The 23711-nt window shown below is 40.1% G+C and overlaps 1 protein-coding gene across 1 annotated transcript in view; it reads left to right on the forward strand.

Annotated features, from left to right (window-relative positions):
• LOC143880014 (zinc finger transcription factor YY1-like) overlaps positions 1-23282 on the forward strand; it is a 28122-nt gene extending 4840 nt beyond the window's left edge. The window contains exons 3-6 of the mRNA XM_077382800.1: positions 19751-19950; positions 21115-21204; positions 21628-21771; positions 22602-23282. Of these exons, the coding sequence (XP_077238915.1) occupies positions 19751-19950; positions 21115-21204; positions 21628-21771; positions 22602-23129 (962 nt within the window). The 3' untranslated portion in view covers positions 23130-23282. The remainder of the gene's footprint in view (positions 1-19750; positions 19951-21114; positions 21205-21627; positions 21772-22601) is intronic.
• The last annotated feature ends 429 nt before the right edge of the window (positions 23283-23711 follow it).

The following is a 23711-nucleotide window of genomic DNA, read 5'->3' on the forward strand; positions in this document are numbered from 1 at the left end:
TAGTTTGTACTCAAGAAACAAAATTGGGGGTAGTCAACAGTGCTCTTATCAAGAGTTTAGGTGGCAATTCCAATTGGGATTGGCTATCTCTGGCTGCTGTAGGAGCCGCAGGAGGTATTTTAGTTATGTGGGATCAATCTAAATGGGAGATCCAAGATTCTTGGGTAGGTCGTTTTTCCGTTTCAATAGTTCTCAGAAAGGTGGGAAACACAGATGTGGTTACTTTTTTAGGCATCTATGGTGCTACAGATAGGACGGCGAAGCGCCAGCCGTGGGAGGAACTTTCCATGATTAGAAGCAAATGGGTAAATCCTTGGTGTTTAGGGGGAGATTTTAATGAAATCATAAGTGTCGAAGAAAGGTTGGGGTGTAGCAGAACTTCCCAGAATATGATTGATTTTTCAGATTTCATTGCTGAAAATGAATTGATTGATATTCCGCTAATAGGGGCTAAATTTTCTTGGTCCAGAAACTCTAGAAAAAGTCGGTTAGATCGCTTTCTGTTTTGCCCTGTTTGGATTTCTATGTTCCCGGAAGTGTGTCAGAAGGCGATTGTTCATTCAGTTTCTGATCATTGCCCGCTGTTGTTGGATCCAAGATTGGATTCATGGGGTCCCTCTCCGTTCAGATTCGAGATAGCATGGTTAGAACTTCCTAACATGGTTGAGAGGATGGGGGGGTGGTGGGAATCACATAAGGTGGAAGGTGCAGCTGACTTGATAATAGGGGAGAAACTCCGATTTGTTAAAAAAAGGCTCTAAGAGTGGAATTCTCACAGACTAGAGGCTCTCCATGAACGACAATTTTGGCTGCAAAATCGAATCAGGGACATATCTTTGGCCAACGAGGAAAGGTTAGCTTCAGAGGATGATTTGTATGAACTGGGAAAAGTAAAGGAGGAACATAAAGGCTGCCTTCTACAGGAAGAAATCTCATGGCGACAGAAGTCCCGAGTTAGTTGGTTAAAGGAAGGGGATAAAAATACTGCTTACTTTCATAATATGGCCAGTGCAAGGAGACAGAATAATAGAATCGAGGCATTGGAGGTTCAGGGATCCTTATCTTGTAGCAAAGAGGCGATTACCATGGAAATTGTTGACTACTACAGGAAGTTATATTCAGCGGAATCTATTGTTAGGCCTAGGCTGGATGAGGTGATCTTTAAAACTCTTGATGCTATTAGCATCTCGGGGCTGGAAAGCCCTTTCTTGGAGGCGGAGGTGGAGAAAGGGGTATTCTCGCTGAATCGTGACAAAGCTCCGGGGCCGGACGGTTTCTGCCTTCTTTCTTCCAGGCTTGTTGGGAGTATGTAAAGGGAGATATAATGGCATTTTTTCAAGCATTTCACGCTGGCCTGGAGTTGGATCGAGTAACTGGAGCCACTTTTATTGCTCTCGTGCTAAAAGTAAAAGGAGCAGTGAAAGTATATGATTTTAGGCCTATTAGCTTGGTAGGTTGTCTGTATAAGATACTGTCCAAAATATTGGCGGATTGGCTAAAGAGGGTCCTTCCCTTCATCATTTCTGAGAATCAGAGTGCTTTTGTTGGCCAGAGACAAATCTTGGATTGCTCGCTGGTGGCAAATGAAATCGTGGATTAGATGGCAAAATCAGGTGACCAAGGTGTTATTTGTAAGCTGGACATGGAAAAAGCGTATGACAGAGTGGATTGGCAATGTTTATATTACTTTCTTGAAAGGATGGGTTTCGGTGTGAAGTGGCGAGGGTGGATCAGAAGTTGTTTATCTTCAGCATATTTCTCCATTCTTATTAATGGCGCTGCAAAAGGTTTTTTCAAATCGTCACGAGGCTTGCGCCAAGGGGATCCTCTCTCTCCTTTTCTATTTGTAATTGTTGCGGAAGCATTGAGCGTGCTGTTGACGAAAGAAAGATCGAAGGGTCTGATTTCAGGGGTTAAATGTAGCCAGTTTGGGATTGAGGTATCGCACTTACAATTTGCGGATGACACCCTACTCTTTAGCTCTCCCCAGGCCTCAAAGATTCTCAATCTTAAGGCGATCCTCAGGTGTTATGAATTAGTAACAGGGCTCCGATCAAATTTCTCAAAATCCAGACTTTATGTTGTGAATATCGACGAGGCAGGAGCATCTAGTCTAGCCAATATCATGGGCTGTTCACTGGAAAGCCTGCCTGCATCTTATTTGGGATTGCCCTTGGGGATAGGGCGACCTCATAAATGTGCATGGGATCCCATTGTGGAAAGAATCGAAAGACGACTTGATACATGGAAGATGAATTTGGTCTCTAAAGGCGGCAAATTAACCTTGATTAAGGCAGTATTGGCCAATATACCCATTTACCAGTTATCGTTATTTAAATGTCCTATGAATGTTATTAAGCGTATTGAACAGATTCAGAGAAGATTTTTGTGGGGGGGGATCGGAGAAGAAGAGGTCTTTGGCCTTGGTTAGTTGGGAAAATGTTTGTAAGCCAATTCAAGGAGGAGGCCTCGGAATACGAAGGATCAAGCATTATTGGGAAAATGGCTGTGGAGGTTTGGTGAAGAAAAAGCAAGATTATGGGCTAAAGTAATATCAGGGAAATATGGGCTCCAGGTAATTGGGTTTCTCTGAATAGTTTGAGCAAACCTGGGGTGACAATTTGGAGAGATATCCTGTGTCTAAACTCACATTTTGACTGAGGGGTTAGATATAGAGTGTATTCCGGCGACAGGATCTCCTTCTGGTCCATGAGGTAGTGCTCTAGTTCCCCTTTAAAAGTATTATTCCCTGACATTTTCTTAGTTGCCGCTGATAAGTCAGCTCTAGTGAAAGATTGCTATGAGAGAATCGCTGGTAAAGTTATCTGGAAACCTCTCTTTCGAAGGAATTTTTTCGATAGAGAATTGCCCTCGGTGATCAATTTATTTCAGATCCTTGATCAGAATTACATCAGTTTTTCAGGGGAAGATAGAAGGCTGTGGGTATTAAAATCCTCTGGATGTTTTTCAGTCAAGTCTTTCTATAATAGTTTGATGCCCTTTGAGGAAAATGCATTGGCAGCAAAGGTGTGGAAAATAAAGGCTCCTCCTAGAGTATGTTTCTTTGCCTGGTCAGCGTTAGGCAATAGAATCCAAACGGTGGACTTTCTGAGAAAGAGGAACATGCTGATCATTGATCACTGTGCTATGTGTATCGAATCAGGGGAGTCGGTAGATCATATCTTCATCCACTGTAGAGTAGCTCGGGAGGTATGGGGGAGGATTCTGAAATGGTTTGGTATAAACTGGGTGTTTCCATCCTCTCTAAAAGATTTGTTTGCAGGCTGGACATGTCACCATGGGGCAAAAAAGGTAAGCGATTATGGTGGCTTTCATTAATGGCCTTCTTATGGGTTATATGGGTCGAAAGGAACTCTCGAGTTTTTGAAGGGAAAGCTAAATCTCCTTATTTTTTATTCATCAAGGCCATTGCTCTTACTATTTCTTGGGCTCGAGCTCTACCACTATTCCGATTCGTTTCGGCCTTCGAATTGTGGGAGGAGTGGGGCGTTGTTTGCAATGGCCAGGAGAATATTAATGTATCCAATCAGCGTTGGTGCCCTCCTCCTGAAGGGCTAGTAAAATTAAATTTTGATGGCTCAAGTCTGGGTAATCCTGGCCCTGCTGGGATCGGCGGTGTCTTGAGGGATTGTGCAGGCGAGGTCATTATGGCTTTTTCTGGCCCAATCGGAACAGCCGATTCGAATGAAGCGGAGGTAAGAGCAGTGCACCAAGGTATCCTGAGCTTCGCAAGGGACCATTCAGGAAGTTGTATTGTGGAGGGAGACTCGCTTAATGTTATAAGATGGCTTAGGGGCCCTAGGGGTTCTCCGTGGAGATTTCTTCATTTCTTTGATGAGATAAAAGATCTCTTGGAAGGTCTTCAGGTTTCTTTCCAGCACGTGAGAAGATCTGCCAATGATGTGGCAGATAAGCTGGCAAAAGATGGAGTATCGAAGCGGGCTCTAGAACTTTTTGATTTTCTTCCTCCCTAAGTGTATATTCCGGGGTTGTTTAAGATCCTTTGGGCTTGTTTGTATGTCTTTTTAGTGTAAGGGGGACCTCCTCAGTCTTCTCTTAATATATTCTGTTACCATTCAAAAAAAAAAAAAAAAAAAATTTTCTTAAAATCTTCATAATAGTGCACTGAGCCATCGAAGTAAATTAAAAAATAATTATATAAAAACAACATTTATATGAGAATAAAACCTCTCAAGACACTAGTTAATCCTTACCATTGCTTAGTATCAATTTCAATCCTTAGATCAATCTATGGAAAACTTAGTTTCTATCTTAAGTCTGCCCAAAATAAAACAAGTGGAATTTCTAATCGTTTCTTAAATTTATTTATTTATTATTTTTGACAAAAGATGACAATTTATTAAGAAAATGGAAAACTGATTACAAAGAAATATCCTCAAGCAACAAAAGCCCTAAGAACAAAGTAGGTACTTTCTTGTAGATGCAGTTCCTCTCCCAATGCATCATCATCATTAGCCAAAGTAGGTCGTATGAGGAATCAAGCTTGGAGGCTGCAAAAAGCTTTCCTGCCTTGATTTGATGAGTCTCATTTTTTTTTATAAGTTGGACTATTGTCTCAAGGGCCAAGAATGTTGTAACGATTGACCCAGACTCATGTATGTGGATTATGGTCGCTCATTCATTTATTGATTCTATGTCATGATCCAAACCAAATTGATCTAGAAACAAACCCAAAATCTCCCTTGGAATAATGAAAAAACACAAAAGATATCTCGATAACCAAAACTATAGAGGGCTGTATTGGTGCGATCCAACGGTGAACAACTGCCGTAATTACGATCCAACGGTGAACAACTGCTGTATTTCTAAACAACTTGAAAGTCCGAGGACCTTTAGTACCGTACCCTACCCCCGAACCAAGAAACTTCATGCCATAATAGTAGAGTTGGCTGAATTGTAAATGATCGACATAAGATAATTCTTATGGAATTACACGTTGTCGAACAGTTCAACAAACCAAATCCCTAATATTTTCCCACATCAACAAGATTTTCACCATCGTTTTCACCTAAGCAATGATTGTACTCAATCGGTGTCGCAGTTGGTTTAAAGCCTAACTTTTTTTGCTTCTTTTAGAAGATCCAAAACTTATTTCCTTTGAAAATTGAAAATACCTTCTTTAAATCTTGCCACTTCTAGTTCCAAAAATAGGTTAACGGGCCAAAATCCTTACATTCAAAAGTTTTACTGAGATAGTCTTCTTTTAACACTTTTATCTCAACTGAGTTACTTCCTGTGATGACTATATCATCAACGAATACATTGAGAACAGTAATGCTACCTTCAACGTGTTTTACAAACAATGTATGATCATCCTAACTCTAATCATAACCCATTTTCTTCATAGCACAGAAAATTTGGAACCATGCTATAGGAGATTGCTTTAGTTCATAAAGGGCCTTTCTCAATCTAGATATTTGGCTGTCTGCTCTTGAGAATTTAACCACTGGTGGCATTACCTTGAACACTTATAAATCTGCATGAAGAAGTGCATTTTTGCATCCATTTGATGTAGTTCTCAATACTTATTTGTTGCAAGAGAAAGGATCACTATTATGGAGTTTAGTTTGGCAACTGGAGAAAATATCAATGTTCTAAAAAGCGTTGGGCGGAGCTGGGCAGCTGACTGACCTCCCAGCGCCCAGGCGTTTTAGGCGTTTTTTCATTTTTTTCAGATATTAATATATTTTCATAATATCTTGCATATTTTTTATATAAAATATAAATACTTGAATACATAACAGTCCAAACCATTTTATGCACAAGCACTAAACATTAAATAATAACAAAAAGTCAAAAACATAATAAGAAATTAAGCATAAAGTACTTAATAATTTAAGTATTTTTAAGTATTTGACAATACAACACAAATCCATGACTAAGAAAAGATTAAAATCCAAGTATTTCTTCAGTATTCACCAATCATTGTCCTCTCCCTCGAAGACCAAGACTCTATCTTCATCTGAGTCTTCAAACCCGCCCCGCCCAGGCCCACGCTCAGCGCCCAGGCGCCGCCTCATCGCTTGGGCGGCCGCCTAATAACGCCTAGGCAATGAGACTGCTTTTTTAAACTCGCAGGCCCTGGGTGGTGCGTTTTTTCTGCGCCTAGCGCCTAGGCGGCCGCCTTTTAGAACAAAGGAAAATATGTCTTCGTAGTCAACACCACACGTCTTCGTATACCCTTTGGCAATCAATATGGCTTTGTATCTTTTCGGTATTTCGTCTTTTTTTTTTCCCGTAATCCCTTCATCTCTTCTTCAATGGCCTCCTTCCATTTTGGGTCACTTACCACTTCGGCATTACTGGATGGAATGAAGACAGAGGAGAGTGTATTGGTCTTCAAACGCCTTAGAGAAGATTGGCATGGATCTTTGGCGATTAACGTCGAAGAAATCACGGATTTTAATGGTTCTCAAAAGTAACGGGAAAAAGACCCACCGGTAGCCACTGAAGGAGATCTTGAAGCTTGAATCTTGCTAGAAACCTCTCTTCCTCAAGCTTTCTCCTTGCTCCACGAATTTGTGTGATGGGAACCGGCTTTAATCGCTCTTTCACGTGGATTAGAAAAGAGAGATTAACACAACTTATCGTGTGCAAGCAGGGGGATCTTGAGGATCTCTCTTATAGAAGATTGTGAGAGTGTGCGGAGGCTCCACATCACGCAAACTACCCCACACGTTCTCCCCCTCAACTCTCGTTCACGTTTCCACTTCTTTAGGCCTTTTTACGAATATGTTTTTGTCAAAATACTTAGGTGTTTTGTCACTTTTGATCCTTGCCATTGATTGTTGCAAAGGCCATCAAAGGCCAGGATTAAATCCTAACATTCTCCCACTTGGCCTGCAATAATCTTTTAGCCTACCTTAAGGATCAGAACCTTAGGTGATACTTTAAAACCACGATTACCCATTCCGTTCAGTAAAAACTACCAACAACAAATCATGTAACCATTAGGTCACCAACTCGACCCAATAGCCTACCCCATGGTTTTATCATCGGTAATTCCTACCAACATGAATGTAAACGCATACAAGCATGAAAACGTAAACATGGTCCATAAACAGTCAATCAGACATTCTGCCTCTTACAAACAATCCATAAAATGTGCACAATAACATAATGGAGCGCAGAAAAATATAATCACAAAACCAGAATCAGAAACCAAAGTGTATACACAGAAATGTATCTGAATACCTGATGTACTCCACAGATACACGCTGATCCTGAACTCTCTCCCTTAGAATAAGATACCGTAAGTCTATATGCTTCGACCCGTCTCCAGACATGTTCTTGGAAAAAATTACCGTAGCGGAATTATCACAGAAAAGTTTCAGCGGCCTCTCAATAGAGTCAATCACCTGAAGCCTTGAAACGAAATTCCGCAGCCATAAGGTGTGAGCCGAAGCCTCGGAACACGAAATAAACTCTGCCTCTATAGTGGATGAAGCCGTCTGTCTTTGATTGACGCTTCTCCATGAAGGCCCTCCTGCAAGCATAAATATATAACCAGAAGTGGACCTGTGGGTGTCCCGACAACCATCGAAGTTGGAATCAGAGTAGCCGATCACCTCAAGGCTATCCGACCTCCTAAATGTGAGCATATTATCCGAAGTCCCTCTGAGGTAACACTTAACCTTCTAGGCTTCCTTCCAGTGATCCAAACCAGAGTCACTTTGGTGCCTCCCAAGCATGCCAACTGCAAATGCAATATCTGGACGGGTACAAACCTGAGCATACATGAGACTCCCAACTGCCGAAGCATAAGGGATCCTCTTCATCTCATCTCGTTCCAGTGCGTTCCTGGGACACTGTAACTGACTGAATACATCGCCCTTAACCCAAGGGGCAAGGCTAGGGGAGCATTTCTCCATGCCGAACCTTTTAAGGACTTTCTCTATATAGGCCTTCTGGGATAAACCCAGCAATCCTCGAGTCCTATCCCAGTGAATCTCTATACCTATCACATAGGATGCTTCACCAAGGTCTTTCATGTCAAAGTTCCTTGAAAGGAACTTTTTCGTCTCATTCAGCATTCCCAAATTACTACTGGCAAGTAGTATATCATCAACGTATAACACAAGGATGATGAAATGGCTCTCACTAACCTTAAGATATATGCACTGGTCTACAACGTTCTCTTTGAACCCAAAACAGGAAACTACCTCGTGAAACTTGAGATACCACTGCCCAAAAACCTGCTTTAGTCCGTAAATTGATTTCTTTAGTCTACAGACTAGGTCTTCCTTGCCTTTTGTCTCAAAGCCATCAGGCTATACCATATAGACTTCCTCATGCAAGTCACCGTTAAAAAATGCAGTCTTCACATCCATCTGATGGAGCTCCAAGTCAAAATGAGCTACCAGAGCCATGACAATTCTCAAAGAGTCTTTCTTTGACACAGGAGAGGAAGTCTCTTTGTAGTCTATTCCTTCTTTCCGAGTGAACCCCTTAGCAACTAGCCTGGCCTTGTATCTTTCAATACCGCCCTTGGAGTCCCTTTTGGTCTTAAAGACCCATTTACAGCCTACAGGCTTGGCTCCTTTTGGCAACTCAGTGAGTTCCCAAATGTGGTTCTCTTCCATTGAGAGCAACTCATCCTTCATGGCTTCAAGCCATTGAGTTGATCGATTACTATCCATGGCCTGACTAAATGATAGTGGATTATCATCCATTTCACCGCTGTAGTCACACTCATTCGGATAGATAATATAGTCATTGGCAATGGCCGACCTCCTCTCTCTGTGTGACCTGCGCACAGGCTGCTCAGTGGTAGTGACCACAGGAGCATCAAGAATGTGGGGTGGACTCTCCAATGTTCTCTCAAGTGCACCAACATCCTCGGGTGGAGATATCGGTACCACTTTCTCTTTGATTACCGGGACGCGAATAGTCACCCGGTTCTCCTCAATAGTGAATGACTTAGGCACAAAACTCCCATTAAGGTCGCCATCCTCTAAAAACACAGCGGTCCTAGTCTTTATGATCCGCGTATTGTGAGTAGGACTATAGAATCTATAACCTTTGGACCTTTCAGGATACCCTATGAAGTGACAAGTGATAGTTCTGGGGTCCAATTTCTTCATCTTTGGTTTATACACCCTTGCTTCAGCTAAATTGCCTCATACATGCAAATATCCTAGCTTTGGCTTTTTACCGACCTAGAGCTCATAAGGGGTTTTAGCCACAGCCTCAGAAGCACGGGTACTCTCCGGAGGCCCACGTACCCGTGTCGGGTGCGGGTGCTCTTGGGTACTCTTTGGGTGTGTACCGGGTACGCACCTGGGTTTGTGTACGTATCGGGTGCGCACTCGAAAATTACAGATTTACAATAGAGGGGTTGTCCCAATTAACAAAGGGAGGTTGAATATATCAAAACATCTATAATATATATGTATCCCATAAGTAAAAACCTAACAACTTAGAAGTAATATTAGATTTTGGTGATGTTATTGTTATTTGATCGTTCTCCAATTAAATTGTTTGAATTCTTTAACAAAATATTTATTTTTATAAATATATAATAAAATATAAAAATATATTATATTCAGCGTACCCCAACGTACCCGTATCCTATTTAAAAAAAAAATCACGTATCCACGTACCTGTATCGTGTCTTACCCGCACCCTGTACCCGTACCCGTGCTTCATTGGCCACAGCTTTACTCGGTACACGATTTAGAATATGCACAGTTGTTTTTAGGGCTTCACTCCGCAAGGACTCGGGCCAAGGTGAATTGCATATCATGCTCCTCACCAGATTTATAAGAGTTCCGTTCCGTCTCTCAGCCACGCCATTTTGCTCGGGTATACCCGGCATTGTGTACTGAGCGACGATCCCATTCTCTTGCAGGTAAAGTGCGAATGTACCTGGACTGTGGCCCGTATTGGAGTGTCTACCATAGTACTCTCCACCTCTATCGGATCTCACAACCTTAATCTTTAAGTCAAGCTGTAGCTCAACTTCAACCTTATAGACCTTAAAGGTGTCCAGGGCTTCTGACTTTTCTTTAATGACATATACAAATCCGAAGCACGAAAAGTCATCTATAAAGGTAATAAAGTATCTCTCGCCACTCAGGGCAGCATTCAGAAAGGGCCCACAGGTGTTAGTATGAATGACCTCTAGAAAACCTGTACTTCTAGTGACGCCCTTCTTATTAGTTTTCGTTTGTTTGCCTTTAAGATACTCCTTACAAATACCGAAATCAGAAAAATTGAGTTAATGGAGGACTCCATCCTTAGCTAGTCTCTCCATCCGATCGACAGAGATGTGGCCCAATCGCTATGCCATAGACTAAAAGAGTTTTCATCTACTTGTCCCTGTTTATTGCCACGGTAACCGATTTCATCGTTCACATGCATGTTTAGTAAAGTCCGAGAAAATGAGTCATCTAAATGTAACATATAAAGATTACTCATGAGGGTGCCAGAACCAATCACATTAGAATGATGGAGTAGAGAAAAGCCATTATTTCCAAACTTAAATTCAAATCCACACGAATCAAGTTTAGAAACAGAGATTAGGTTTCTACTCATATATGGAACATAGAGAGTATCTACAAGATCCAAAATGAAACCAGAATCTAAAACAAGGCGGAAAATCCCAATCACCTCAACATCAGCCTCTACTCCATTTCCGACTTTAATGGTTCTCTCCCCTTTCCTGAGTTTCCGACTATCGAGAAAGCCTTCCATGGAACTTGATATGTGAACAGTCAAACCGGTATCTATCCACCAAGTATTTCTAGGAGCGTCTACCAAAAATGACTCATGAGAAACAAAAACTAAATGATCTATCCCGAAGAGGTAGTTTGACACGGAACCTGGGTTCCTTGTTGTAGAACCTGACCAAAAGTTACAGTCATGATCACAATCTATGACACCACATACATCCATACAGGTGAGTTTATTAGTTCAATCCACGATATAAAATAATCTAACTTTAACAGAACAGTCAGATTACACAGAATTACGAAAAAAACATAAGTGTGTTTCTAAAAGGACACTAGCGTATCACCATGGCCCTTCCGTTGGGCCGAGCCACGACATACAATCAGCTCCCACTATATATAACACGATACCGAAATTCTAATGAGACACTAGGTGTATCATTGTGACCCTTCCGTTGGGCCGAGCCACGACATATAATTAGTTCTCAAATCACATCACTCGACCAATCCGACCTATGGGAAATTGGTCAGATAGTCTAGAACCACAGGAACACCTGAGTGTGAGTCTAGCGAAACACTGCTGTGTCATCGTGACCCTTCCGCTGGGCCGAGCCACAACACAAGTTGGTTTTCAACCTAGTCAACACAATACTGTGATCCTAGCGAGACACCGGGCGTGTCATCTTGACCCTTCCGTTGGTCCGAGCCACGACACACAGTCAGTTCTCACCAGTGAGACTGACTAGACCTAAACAACACGTACCAGGAGTGCTCAACACCTTTGAGCAGAAGTAACACTTTCAACAAAGTCATTCAAGCCCAGCCTCCTCACACTGCTTGTTTGCACAAAAACACCTGCCCTCTGTTGGGCTGACTGATGCCCTTGAACCAACAAACACAACTTTAACTTTAGGTGTGGCTTTATCAGTTCTGGATGTGTCACTATGTGCCACACAGTTTTGATTCAACCACTAATGTCAAAACGATCTTGATTTTCCCAAACAAGATTGGGGGTTTCCCTTTTATTCATTTATGCAGTATTACATAATGGAAATCCAAGTAATAAACTTTATCCAGAAATATTATATAATCATTCATTTTTTTTAACATAACCAATTAAGGTTTTCAATTCAAAATTCTAAGACAGTGCATTTTTCAAGTCCTTAGTAATAATCACACATCAATCACTAACGGCTTCAATCCCATTAGCGAAATCCCTACCCCATATGTGCCTATCTTTGATGGCACGAAGTTTTCACATTAGAGTTTCCAACCACAAACGGAAACCTACAGGGACTTGCACTAAAGTGAAGCCCGATAAAGGAATTTTCATTAAAGTGATTGATTATCAATTTTTCACTGCCCGGTATATAATCATCAGCAGAGTATTACATTTTGGAAGCATTCACTAATAGGTTTTCAACGCAAAATAATACGAAAAACCAATTAATAAAGGGCACAAGACTCAACAAATGCACTGTATCTATTCAAAACGAGTCTCAGATGACTCTCAGGCCCACACCATTGGATCTGGAACATGTCAAAACCCTAGGAACCGGTCCCACCCTTACAATTTTCACCCAAAACGGGTGTGAACCGGGCCATCAGCACCTTTGGGTTGAACCGGACCAGCCGGAACCGGTGCCGAACCAGTTTGAACCGGAATAAAATAACATCAGCCCAACTTTCTGTTTCAAAAACAAGTTACACGCTTTGAATAAAGTCGTATACACATGTACTTCACGCGATGCATGCGCTTCAAAGTGACGTACTGACGTGCATGTGTCACATAAAAGAAAAAGTTACTTTATTCATTATGAGATATACATGGGATTTGCTATGTATACAACTTCAGAGTGACGTGTGCGTCACAAATTTCTATATACATAGTTATTGTATATATACACAAACAGCTGGATCTTAGATGGGCTGAAAGGGCAGGACCCACCGACGACTTTCGGTCGTCGTCCTGCCCGGTTCAGTGAATAAAATAATATTTTTTTTGAAATAAAATCAGAAATTCCAGTTTAAAAGGGCTAATTTCGACTTGCCACCGGAGGAGATCCCTAAGTCAGGTCGATGAAAGGCCGGTGGCATTGGATTCGTGCCGTTTCCGGCTATTCATCCACGCTGGCCGATCGTCGGTCGGACGATCAAATTTCCGGCGGTCTCTAGATTTCCAACTGCCTGGAAAACACCTAAAAACTTCAATCTTTCCCGTTTTTCATGGTTGCTTCGTTGTTTCTCGCCTCAACCATGACTTTGATACCACATATTGGTCTTCAAACGTCTTAGAGAAGATCGGCATGGATCTTTGGCGATTAATGTCGAAGAAATCATGGATTTTAATGGTTCTCAAAGCAACGGGAAAAAGACTTCTCGGTAGCCATTGAAGGAGATCTTGAAGCTTGAATCTTGCTAGAAACCTCTCTTCCTCAAGCTTTCTCCTTGCTCCACAAATTTCAGTGATGGGAACCGGCTTTAATCGCTCTTTCATGTGGATTAGAAAAGAGAGATTAACGCAACTTATCGTGTGCAAGCAGGGAGACCTTGAGGATCACTCTTATAGAGGATTGTGAGAGTGTGGGGAGGCTCAATATCGTGCAAACTACCCCACACGTTCTCCCCCTCAACTCTCGTTCACGTTTCCTCTTCTTTAGGCGGTTTTACAAATATGTTTTTATCAAAATACTTAGGTTGTTTTGTCACTTTTGATCCTAGCCATTGATTGTTGCAAAGGCCATCAAAGGCCAGGATTAAATCCCAACACAATGCAGCTACAAAGGGACCATAAGAAGAGGACAAACACTTGTACGAGACAAAGTTAGAAGTAGGATGCATAGTACGTGAGTGTTGACCTTTCTATACAACAATAAGAAGATGAAGACTGTGTAGAAAAGAAACTAAAGGAGCAGTAACTGAATAGGCATAGCAGTACAAAAGGAGAGAAGTACCTGAAGATGGACTTGGTTAATAGGGGTGTAAACGGATCGAATTCGAATCGGATATGGCTATATCCGAATTCGATTACAGTATACACTATCCGAATTCAGATTCGGATTCGAATTTGACGGATATTTAATATCTATTACCGAATTCGTATCCGTGGGATATTTTTCGAATTCGGATATTATCCGTATCCGTTTATCCGGTAAATTCGAACATTTTATTGCAGCACTTTATCTTTCTTCTCATTCTTACTCCTCAAATAAATTTTCCAAACCCTAAAACCATACCTCTACCTTCTCTTCACAAAATTAACTCTCAAACCCTAAAATATATGAGATTCTCTTCTTCCTTTTAAAACAAAGGCAGAGAGAGAGAGAGGCGGTGGGGATGGATGATGGTAGTGGTAGTGGTCTTTGGGTTTTTTCTTTTTTTATGTATATGATGGAATGGGTTTGGGCTATTTTGAACAGTGGAAGTGGGAGTGCTGATTGTGGAAGATGAAGAGAAATGGGGATGGAGATGATGATTGGGTTAGAGATGGAGATGACTGGCGGTGATGGAGGTGGCTGTGAGAAGGTGGAGAGGGGCGGCAGTGGATTTTGGTGGGATTGGAGGCACCAAGGAATGCCGAAGATGGTGTCTCAGCCTCCTCCTTTCTCTTGCTTCTCCTTGCAAACCTTAGAAGTCCCCTCTTTAAATTGCATTTTGGGTTTTTATATAACCCTAAGTTGGAAAATTGATCTAAGCCGTCCATTTACCATCAATGACTATGGCCTTTTTGCTCTATAATTCTCTAGAAACTATGCCATCTTCTTTCAATCACCATCATCCATTTGTCTTTTCATCCTACAACCCACATTTGTTGCTTCATAAAGAAGCCATGTCAAACTCCAAGAATGCCCTTAAAATAAGAGATTACTTCCTTTCCTATCCAAAACACTTTTTGTTTTTGCTTTTTTCTAAAAAGAAAATTTACTTTTCTTTTAGAAACAAAAGATAGTGTGTCATTACTAAAAATAAATATTAATGATATTATTAATAATAAATAAAAAGAATTTACTTCTCGGATTCGAATGTTAAACGGATCGGATATACCATTTACCAGATTCGCATCCGCTAAGAGCCGGATATCTCATAAACGGATTCGGATAATATCCGCTTGAAACAGATCCGTATAATATTCGCTTTAAACGGATTCGGATGCGGACGGTAATCGAATTTTCGAATATCCATTTACACCCCTACTGGTTAAGAGGGTGATTGGCATTGTTAACTTACCAACTTCTCCAAAAGCTTAAGCTTTCGGAGTAACTGGCAGTTAGCATGGTATTAGAGCCAAAAGTCTCGAGTTCAAACCTCCCGGATAGCAAAAATCCGCATGTGATGGTCGGCCCAAAGTGGGATCACATGTGTAATGTGTTTGCCAAGTGGGCCACATGTGCAGGAGAGTGTTAGAGTATAAAAGATAAATAACGCCTTTCTCGAACAACTAAGTTAACATGGTATCAGAGCTAGGCTTTGATACCATGTTAGAATATGGAAGCTAGGGTAGAGAGAGGAAGAAGAAGAGGGAAGGATGGAGAGTCTCCACGAGGGAGCTCCTCATGTAAATGACGTATATGTAGGCCCAAACTACGGCAACAATGTACAATGACTACCTACAATACGCCTAACTACTACAAGTAATGTCTAAACTACCCTAATACATTATTCAACACTCCCCCTCAGACTGGAGGGTATATGCTATGGAACTCTAGCTTGGTACAAAGAAAACTAAAACAAACAACTAAAAATAACAAAAGGTACATAATCTCATACACACATCTAGCTTGGTATAACACTCGTCAAGCTGGTGTGGTGAATACATAAGGCAAGCATAACAAAAGTTAACAGCTCCCATGAGAGTACAGTCGTCGAGATCATCGGCCACAAAAAAAGGAACAGCTCTCCCTGAAGTAGCACTACGACGAGAGCAGTCACAACCGGGTCTCCACCTGAATGAGAACTCGGCAAATAAGTCTGGAACCACGAAGGATCAAATCGTGCACCTCGGCAAGGGAATAACAACAATCCATCGAGCAAAAAAAGCACACCAAAGGTGGGCACGTGACCAACGACGAAGCACCACGAGCAGGAACACCTGTTAAGCAACACCATGCTAATAGAAGATAACCATCGATGGGGAAACCATCACAGACAAGGTTGACGGGGAAACTGTCACCTGGAGAGAAGAAAAGATAGAGAAGATAACCAACCATCGATTAGGAAACCATCATCTGGTGACAATGTCGATGGCATGAATATCGTCGCCTAAAGAGAAGAAGAAAATGAGGGAAAAGATAAACCAACCAACCATGGGGACACCATCGTATGGAGACTAGGTTGACGGCATGAACATCGTCGCCTGAAAAGACCCGATCAACGATGGGGACACCATCGCCCAGAAAAGAGAGGTTGACGGGAAAAGACTGTCGCCTGTAAGAGAGCCGACCAACGATGGATATGGAAGCTATCGCATGGAAAAGAGGAGATAAGACATAAAGCCGAGAAGACAAAGATTGACTAGGGAGCACAACAACACTCCCCCTCGGGCGTAACTACATGAGCTTGAAGATGACAAGACAAGGAGGACAATATCAAGACAAACGAAGAGATAAGGCATAAAGCGGACAACACAAAGAGACATGAAAACAAGAAAGATGATAATAATCACCAAGGGGACGAACGAATAACATAAAGAGAAGACGATAACACTCTCTCTCATGAAAAGACAACATAAACATAGCAACACTCTCTCAAGAAGCCACCAACACTATAACACTCCACCAAGAAAAGACACAAAGAACTACATGAGAACACTCCCCCTTAAGTTGAAGGTCCTGCAACGAAAAAAACCTCTTGGACATTTCATCGGACACTTGGGGTGTGCCTTGAAGAAGACAAAAAAACGAAGAGAAACAAGGCACTACTCCTCTCTTAGACATTTGAGAAAACACTTGATGTGTGCCTTGAAGAACTACATGAAAGACATAGAAAACAATACATAGAAGACAATGTAAAGAAAGAGATGTATAGAAAGAGATGACATCAACACAAAAAGTAAGAGAACCACAAGAAATAATACAAGACAACAAGAAAAACAATACAAGAGAACACTTTTCAAGTTGAGGATGAAGGCCTTCAACTTGAAATGAAAAGAAGACTTTCAAGGCACAAAACCCCTTTGAGACATTTTATCGAACACTTGGTGGGCACCTTGGAGTGGGAGACAAAAGACATGAAACACAACAAATAGAGATGGAGAAAAACAAAGATAAGAATGAATGACAAGAAGACAACACTCCATACGACAACCCAAACGAGAGAGAGAGAGAGAGAGAGAGAGAGAGAGAGAGAGAGAGAATACGGCCGAGGAAAATGGATTTGCCGAAAGAGAAACGACGACACTGAAAGTACCGAGAGAGATTTTTAGGGGTTTGAAACAAAAACAGAGCAATATGAAAGAGACAATAGGGGAGAGAGATCTTAGGAAAGATTTGAGGAGAAACTATAGGGAGATAAAGAGAGGAAAACGAGATACGAGAGAAAGAGATGATGGCGTTGAGGGAGATAGACTCTTCTTCTTTCCTTCTTGAAAGATCAGCCAGTTGGCTCTGATACCATGTTAACTTACCAACTTTAAGCTTTTGGAGTAACTGGTAGTTAACATGGTATCAGAGCCAAAGGTCTCAACTCTCGAGTTCAAACCTCCCGGATAGCAAAAATCCACATGCGATGGTCGGCCCAAAGTGGGACCACATGTGCCACGTGTTTGCGAAGTGGGACACACATGCGGGGGAGTGTTAAAGTATAAAAGATAAATAACGCTTTTCTCCAACAGCTTAAGCTTGTGGAGAAGTTGGTAAGTTAACAGCCATGATCGCTGTGAGTAGACTTTTAGCTCCTTTTGTAGCTCTTTCACAGTTGGGCAGCAACACTATCCAGATTTAGTGTAAGATAAGATGCAACAATCGGTAGCAGAATTTGCAAAGGAAGTGAATAAATTGGTCCACTCTCTTCCATAACTGTATACCAACCACCCTAAGGAGATATTGGACTTTAATAAAAAAGATGATGCTAAAAAAAGGTAACATTCATTGTCCTCTGTTTTGAGGATGGGTGATAACATTTGTATCCCTTTGGAATACTCGAGTATCCAGAAACACACTTGAGACCTTTGGGCTCATGTTTGGTACGAGACGGACCAAGAATATGAAAATGGCATGTACATCCAAACACTTTGGATGGTACCGGGAAAAGAGGATGGTGAGGACACATTACCTCATACGGAGTTTTTAAGGCAAAGGCACTAGATGGAGTACGATTGATGAGAAAACATGTGAGGACAGCTTCATTAGATGTGAACCGTGGAGGTTATTTTAGAGGGCATTTTTGGTAATGGGAGTCATTTTCTGTTTTATTCCATCTATCATATCCTTTGAAGAGGCAAGCGACCTTGGACTCGTTGGCAAAAGAACGAGTTTCTAGTTCTTTTTTTTTTCTTTCCTAAGATGGAGTTCCTAAATCGTCTTTTAGTGTTGGAATTGTGTTATTATCCCAGTCTCGTACATAGTATGTGTTATTTATTATTTTATATTTTTTGAAAATGTGTTACTGTCCCATGTTTTCTGTGTACTTTAGTTTCCTTTTATCAATAGAATCAGTAGTAACAAAAATAAAAATTTAATGGGATATGAACTTATTCTTTAATGATCTTTTATCTCATCCACTCACGGTTTGTGTCCAACTCCAACCTGTAAAGACAATGAGTTGTTTGCGCTTGGATTTTTCTTTTTTTGAATGGTAAAAATTTCATTAAATGCTGGGAAGACCGAGGTGGTCCACCCAAAAAGCGAACAAAGAGAGAAAACAAAACAACAAAAGGAAAAGAAAAAATACAATGAGAAAAAGATAGTCGGGGGGGGGGCAAGAAATCAAACACCCACTCTACCAACGCCATCCCACGCCAATCTATACTTCACTATTTGCCGATCTCCTGACATGGTTAAAAGCATGGTTTTAAATTTCGACCGAAATCCGAAATTTTGGATTTCGGTGGAGACCGACACCGAAATCGATCAAAACCGAAACGGTCATTTATTTCGGCCAAAATTTCGGTTTTTCCGAAATTTGACCAAAAGAATCTGTTTTTTTAATATTAATTTAATATTTCACCGAAATTTCGGTAATTTAATATTGAATAAAATATTGGTTTCGGGTTTTGTACCAGATTTCGACCGAAATTTCGAAATTTTGGTCGAAATTTCGAAATTTCAGGGTCCGAAACCGGTACCGAAACCGAAATTTTAAACCTTGGTTAAAAGTGATTGAGGATCCTTCTCTCTGATCCTAGATCTCATAAAAAAGGTGTGCAAACCTCCAAGGTGGCACAACCGACCCTCTAAGTGGTATTGTTTGCGCTTGGCTTATTAAGTGGTATTGTTAATGTCAAGTAACTTTATGAGATCATTGTTCTTGTTGGTTTGTTCTTGTATTATGGTCCTCAACGCTTCCAACGCCAAATTGTTATCTGAAAAGTTAAATGTAGCCAAGCTGTGTACTTGTGTTCGTGTCATGACACCTATTTTGTACTTGATAATCATACTTTTATCTGCTGCTATTTGAAAAAACGCACCTGTACCGCAAAGGTGCCAATTTTTTTGCCACAATACCACATGTTTCTGATGCATTAATAAAAGTATTGTTGATAGAAAGAATTTAAAGGGTTTGACATTTATCATTTAGAATGCAACAGTTAAGTCTGGGGTTGCTGGCAAAGATGTTTGTTATCTTGATCAATTCTTTTCTACCAGCTACGTTTTGATGGTTTGTGAAACTAATACATCAATGAAATGCACGTTACTGTTTAAATACTTATCTCCTTCTCCTATTTATAATCATAGATCTGTTTCATGCATTTTCTTGGAAAATCTGCTTTAGGGGAGTGACATGGTGATCCTATGCTAGTTTGTGAGGCCACATCATGATTTTCTTTGATTCTTTATTGCCCATATGATTTTATCTAATGCTTCATTTGTTTTTCGTTTTAGACGACATGTTGAGGGCTATAAAAGAAAAGCATAAAGAGCCAGAGCTGGAAGATCCGGAACCTGAACCAACTACAGAAGTTCTTTTTCTTTGTAGCTATGAAGGATGTGGAAAAACTTTTATTGATGCTGGAGCTTTGAGGAAGCATTCTCACATCCATGGGGAGAGACAATATGCTTGTCATTATGAGGGGTGTGGAAGGGTAACTGTTAAAACAATCATGTGTGGTTTAGTATATTCCTCACAGGATTTAAAACTAGGTAGTATTCACACTCGCATGCGCGCACACACACACATGGGCTCACATTTTCTGGTCCGTCGGACCAGATAAGTTCTCTGGTCGCTGATGGGCCATGACATAGATAGGGTGTGCCCATCAGATGACTTTTTGGGCTAACCCTATCTATGTCAGGGCCCATCTGATGAATGGTTTGAATCACCCATACAACATGGGCCCACTCTATTTCTGGTTGACGGACCAGATAATTTATCTAGTTTATCTAGTCCGATGGACCAGAAACATTTTTCTATATATATATATATTATCCTAATAGATTTCTAGATGAATGTCATATGAGTGCAGACTCCTTATGCTTAAGGCTGATTGCTGTTTCTGATTCTAAATTAGTTAGTATATGTTATGTATGTGCCACCCGCTAGTGTACATCATGCTGAGATTTGTTGCCGAGAGAAAGGTTTCAAGGGAATTTGGTCATCTAAATGGGTACTTTTGTTCATCTGATAGGGTGTCTTATGGATTGGTTCTTTCAGGGATGGGGTATTGTTACTTTGGTTATTATGCTATATTTTGCTCATTCAAAACCATACGGGTATTTTACTCATTATATCAATAAATAGGGAGGAATTGCTCATTAAAAACCATACGGGTATTTTACTCATTATACAATAAATAGGGAGGGAGGTTTCAATATATTTTAGTAATTAAAAATTAGCCACTGAAGAGAGAGAGAGAGAGATTCATTTTTATAAGGGAGAGGTGGATGGAGTCTTATGGGCCGGTTCTTTTTGAGATGGGGCTAGTCTTAATTTTGTCAATAAATTTATATTGTCCATTCAGAAAACTATACGTGCATTTTAGTCATTCTATCAATAAATAGGGGGGTTTCAATATATTTAGTAAGATAAAGAATAGCTATTGAAGAGATGGGGAGTGAGAGGGGGAGAGTAAATTTTGTTTTTAGAACGGAGAGATAGTGCACTTTTGTCATTTGAAGAGCATTTCAATTGTTACACTGTACGTGCTTGTACGTGCTTTGTCAGCTCTTATAGTATGATGCTTGAAACTTTTAAGCGTGTCAGGATAAAATGTCTACTGATCATTCTACTGCTGTATGTGTACTTGCAGAAGTTTTTGGATAGTTCCAAGCTGAAAAGACATTTCCTTATTCATACTGGAGAGAGGGATTTTGTATGTCCTCATGAGGGCTGTGGAAAGGTGATCATCCTTCACACCACAAATTTTCTCCTTTTTTAGAATTTAAGTTGCCATTATTGGAATTTTCCTTGCTTTCTTGTTCCAACGGATCTTGTTTGTCTGCTATCTACTATTTACCTGCCTACTTACACATATTATTTGTTTGTTGTTTCCAGCAAATTTGGGACTCTTTATTGACATATGTCCATTTACAGTATTTGTTCTATTCCACATTCTTTTTTTGTGAAGCGCATAATGCAGCATGATGTAGGCAGTTTACTTCTAAATAGTAAATTTGATGTCATTATCTTTGAAAAAAAAATAAAAACTGTAGCCATTCATTAGAATGTTAATCGTTTGTCCGAGTTCCTCGGTAATTTTGCATGTAAATATAACATGTTATGTTTCAAATTTCAACAATTAATTTCAAGCTGTGAAATGCAGGCATTCTCTCTGGATTTTAACTTGAGAGCACATATGAAGACACACTCACAAGAGAACTATCATATTTGCCCACATGAAGAATGTGGAAAGAGATATGCGCATGAGTACAAGTTAAAAGCTCACATCAAGCAACATCATGAAAAGGTTAGTTTGAAGTGTTAACCGCTCTCAACCTTAGTTTCTTGGCAGACTTTCATAATTGTGTAGTTTGTCATTTGTTGCTTTGCTTGTTCTTCATGTTTCAACCGAAAATATTTTCTGGAAGCGGCATGAAATGAGCAACACATTCTTCCAGAAACAAGTTAATATAAATCACGTATCTAGACCAAATTAATATTAGCCTGCTGCAGACCTTGAGACCAATATCTTTCCATTTTTTATAGACCTAGGGCATTATTGGTCATTTCAAATATTCATGCAGTTTTGTTTTTCAAGTTTCTTTGGCACTGTTCATTTAAGATTACGACAGCCAATTGTGAGTGCCAAACCAATTATTGGACTCAAAATTACATTTAAATTTGAGTCAAATAATTGGTTTGGCACTCACAATTGGTTGTCATAATAGCTGAAACCATGGATATTAAATCTCAGTTGAAATCCGAAATTTCGGATTTTGGTTGAAATCGAAACCAAAATTTCACAAAATCCCGGAAAATTTGATTTTTTTTAAAAAAAATACAGTATTATTCTGAAATTTCGGCCGAAATTTGGGAAAGAATAAAATAATACTTTTTTTTATTACTGGATTTCGGCCGGAATTTTGGTCTGAAACCAAAATTTAAAACCATGACTGGAACTAATATTACCAGTCCTAAGCATAAAAAGATGTGTTTTAAGCTATTGAGGTAAAGCACTTCCCTCCTACAGATGAGAAGTCTGTTCTTTTGAAAAGCACCATCTTGTTGTGGGCCTCCTGGTTACATAAGACTGGTAACACAATTTTGATATTAATGAATTTTCCTACTATTTTACAGAATGTGGCCATAGATGTTACGAAAAACACACCACCAGTTGAGAAGCCACACAGTACCCCAAAGGCTCCTGCCGTGGTTTATGGTTCTGCATCCTCCGAACGTCCTTATGCCTGTCCTTATGAAGGTTGTGGGAAATCCTACATTCATGAGTATAAGCTGAATCTCCATTTAAGAAGAGAACATCCTGGTCATAATTCTGAAGAAAATGGTAAGCAAACTCCTGGTATGGACAATGACATGGATGAGGCCAGTGACCAAGATGCTTATATGGGGAAAAGTGGCAATGGAAAGAATCCAAAACGAAACAAACCCAAGCCAATTTCGAAGACAATTCCACCTTCTAAAATGCCTCAGTGGAAGGGCTCGAGTTTGGCCCCTGTAAACTTGAATATTACAAAGAAACAGTGGCCCAGTAAGGAGATGTATGAAGAAGATAGTGAAGAAACTGAAGAAGAAGACCGTGAAAATGTCGAAGAAGAGAGGTGGAGGTATGCAGAGGATGATGAAGAAACTGAGTATGAAGACTAGGTAGATTCTATGCTTTTTTCTAGTACAATGTAAGTTTTTTTTTTTTTTTTTGCTTGTTTGAATGGTAAGTACAGTGCAAGTATTATAAGCCAATTAGCCTCATTTTTTGTTTCACATGCTAATAAAATATGACAATCTGTATGATTTTCTCTATCTCCTTTTCCTTTCAGAAAAGCTGGGACCCAATAAATTGTTAGCTTGACAAATTTGACATATCATGTGGGTTTTTCTTTTTTGTGTATCTGTATGTATATGCATACATATATGTTGCTTTATGTTGGGTTCCAGTCAGTCCCAAAAAACATGTTTTGTTCTTTCTTTTTCCCCTTTACTTCATTAGGATAAAGTGTGTTTAGCAGTAGTGAGTAAATTTTTTTTGGGTAATTGTTGAGAACCAAATATTGTCAAATTAACATACAAATTTGAAGCTTCTCTTTCTAGATTACTATATAAAGAATAAAATGCCTAAATATAAAGCTAAAATACTCATGATTTTTTATGTTTAGTTTATAGAAGTATTTCAAACAAGATCATGACAGTTTGAATTACCAGTTTGATGAGTCGCCCAAAGCATTTGATCAA

This window comes from Tasmannia lanceolata, unplaced genomic scaffold (assembly GCF_043159265.1).
Source record: "Tasmannia lanceolata isolate RefF3 unplaced genomic scaffold, GAP_Taslan_0.1 ptg000002l, whole genome shotgun sequence".
Classification (NCBI taxonomy): domain Eukaryota; kingdom Viridiplantae; phylum Streptophyta; class Magnoliopsida; order Canellales; family Winteraceae; genus Tasmannia; species Tasmannia lanceolata.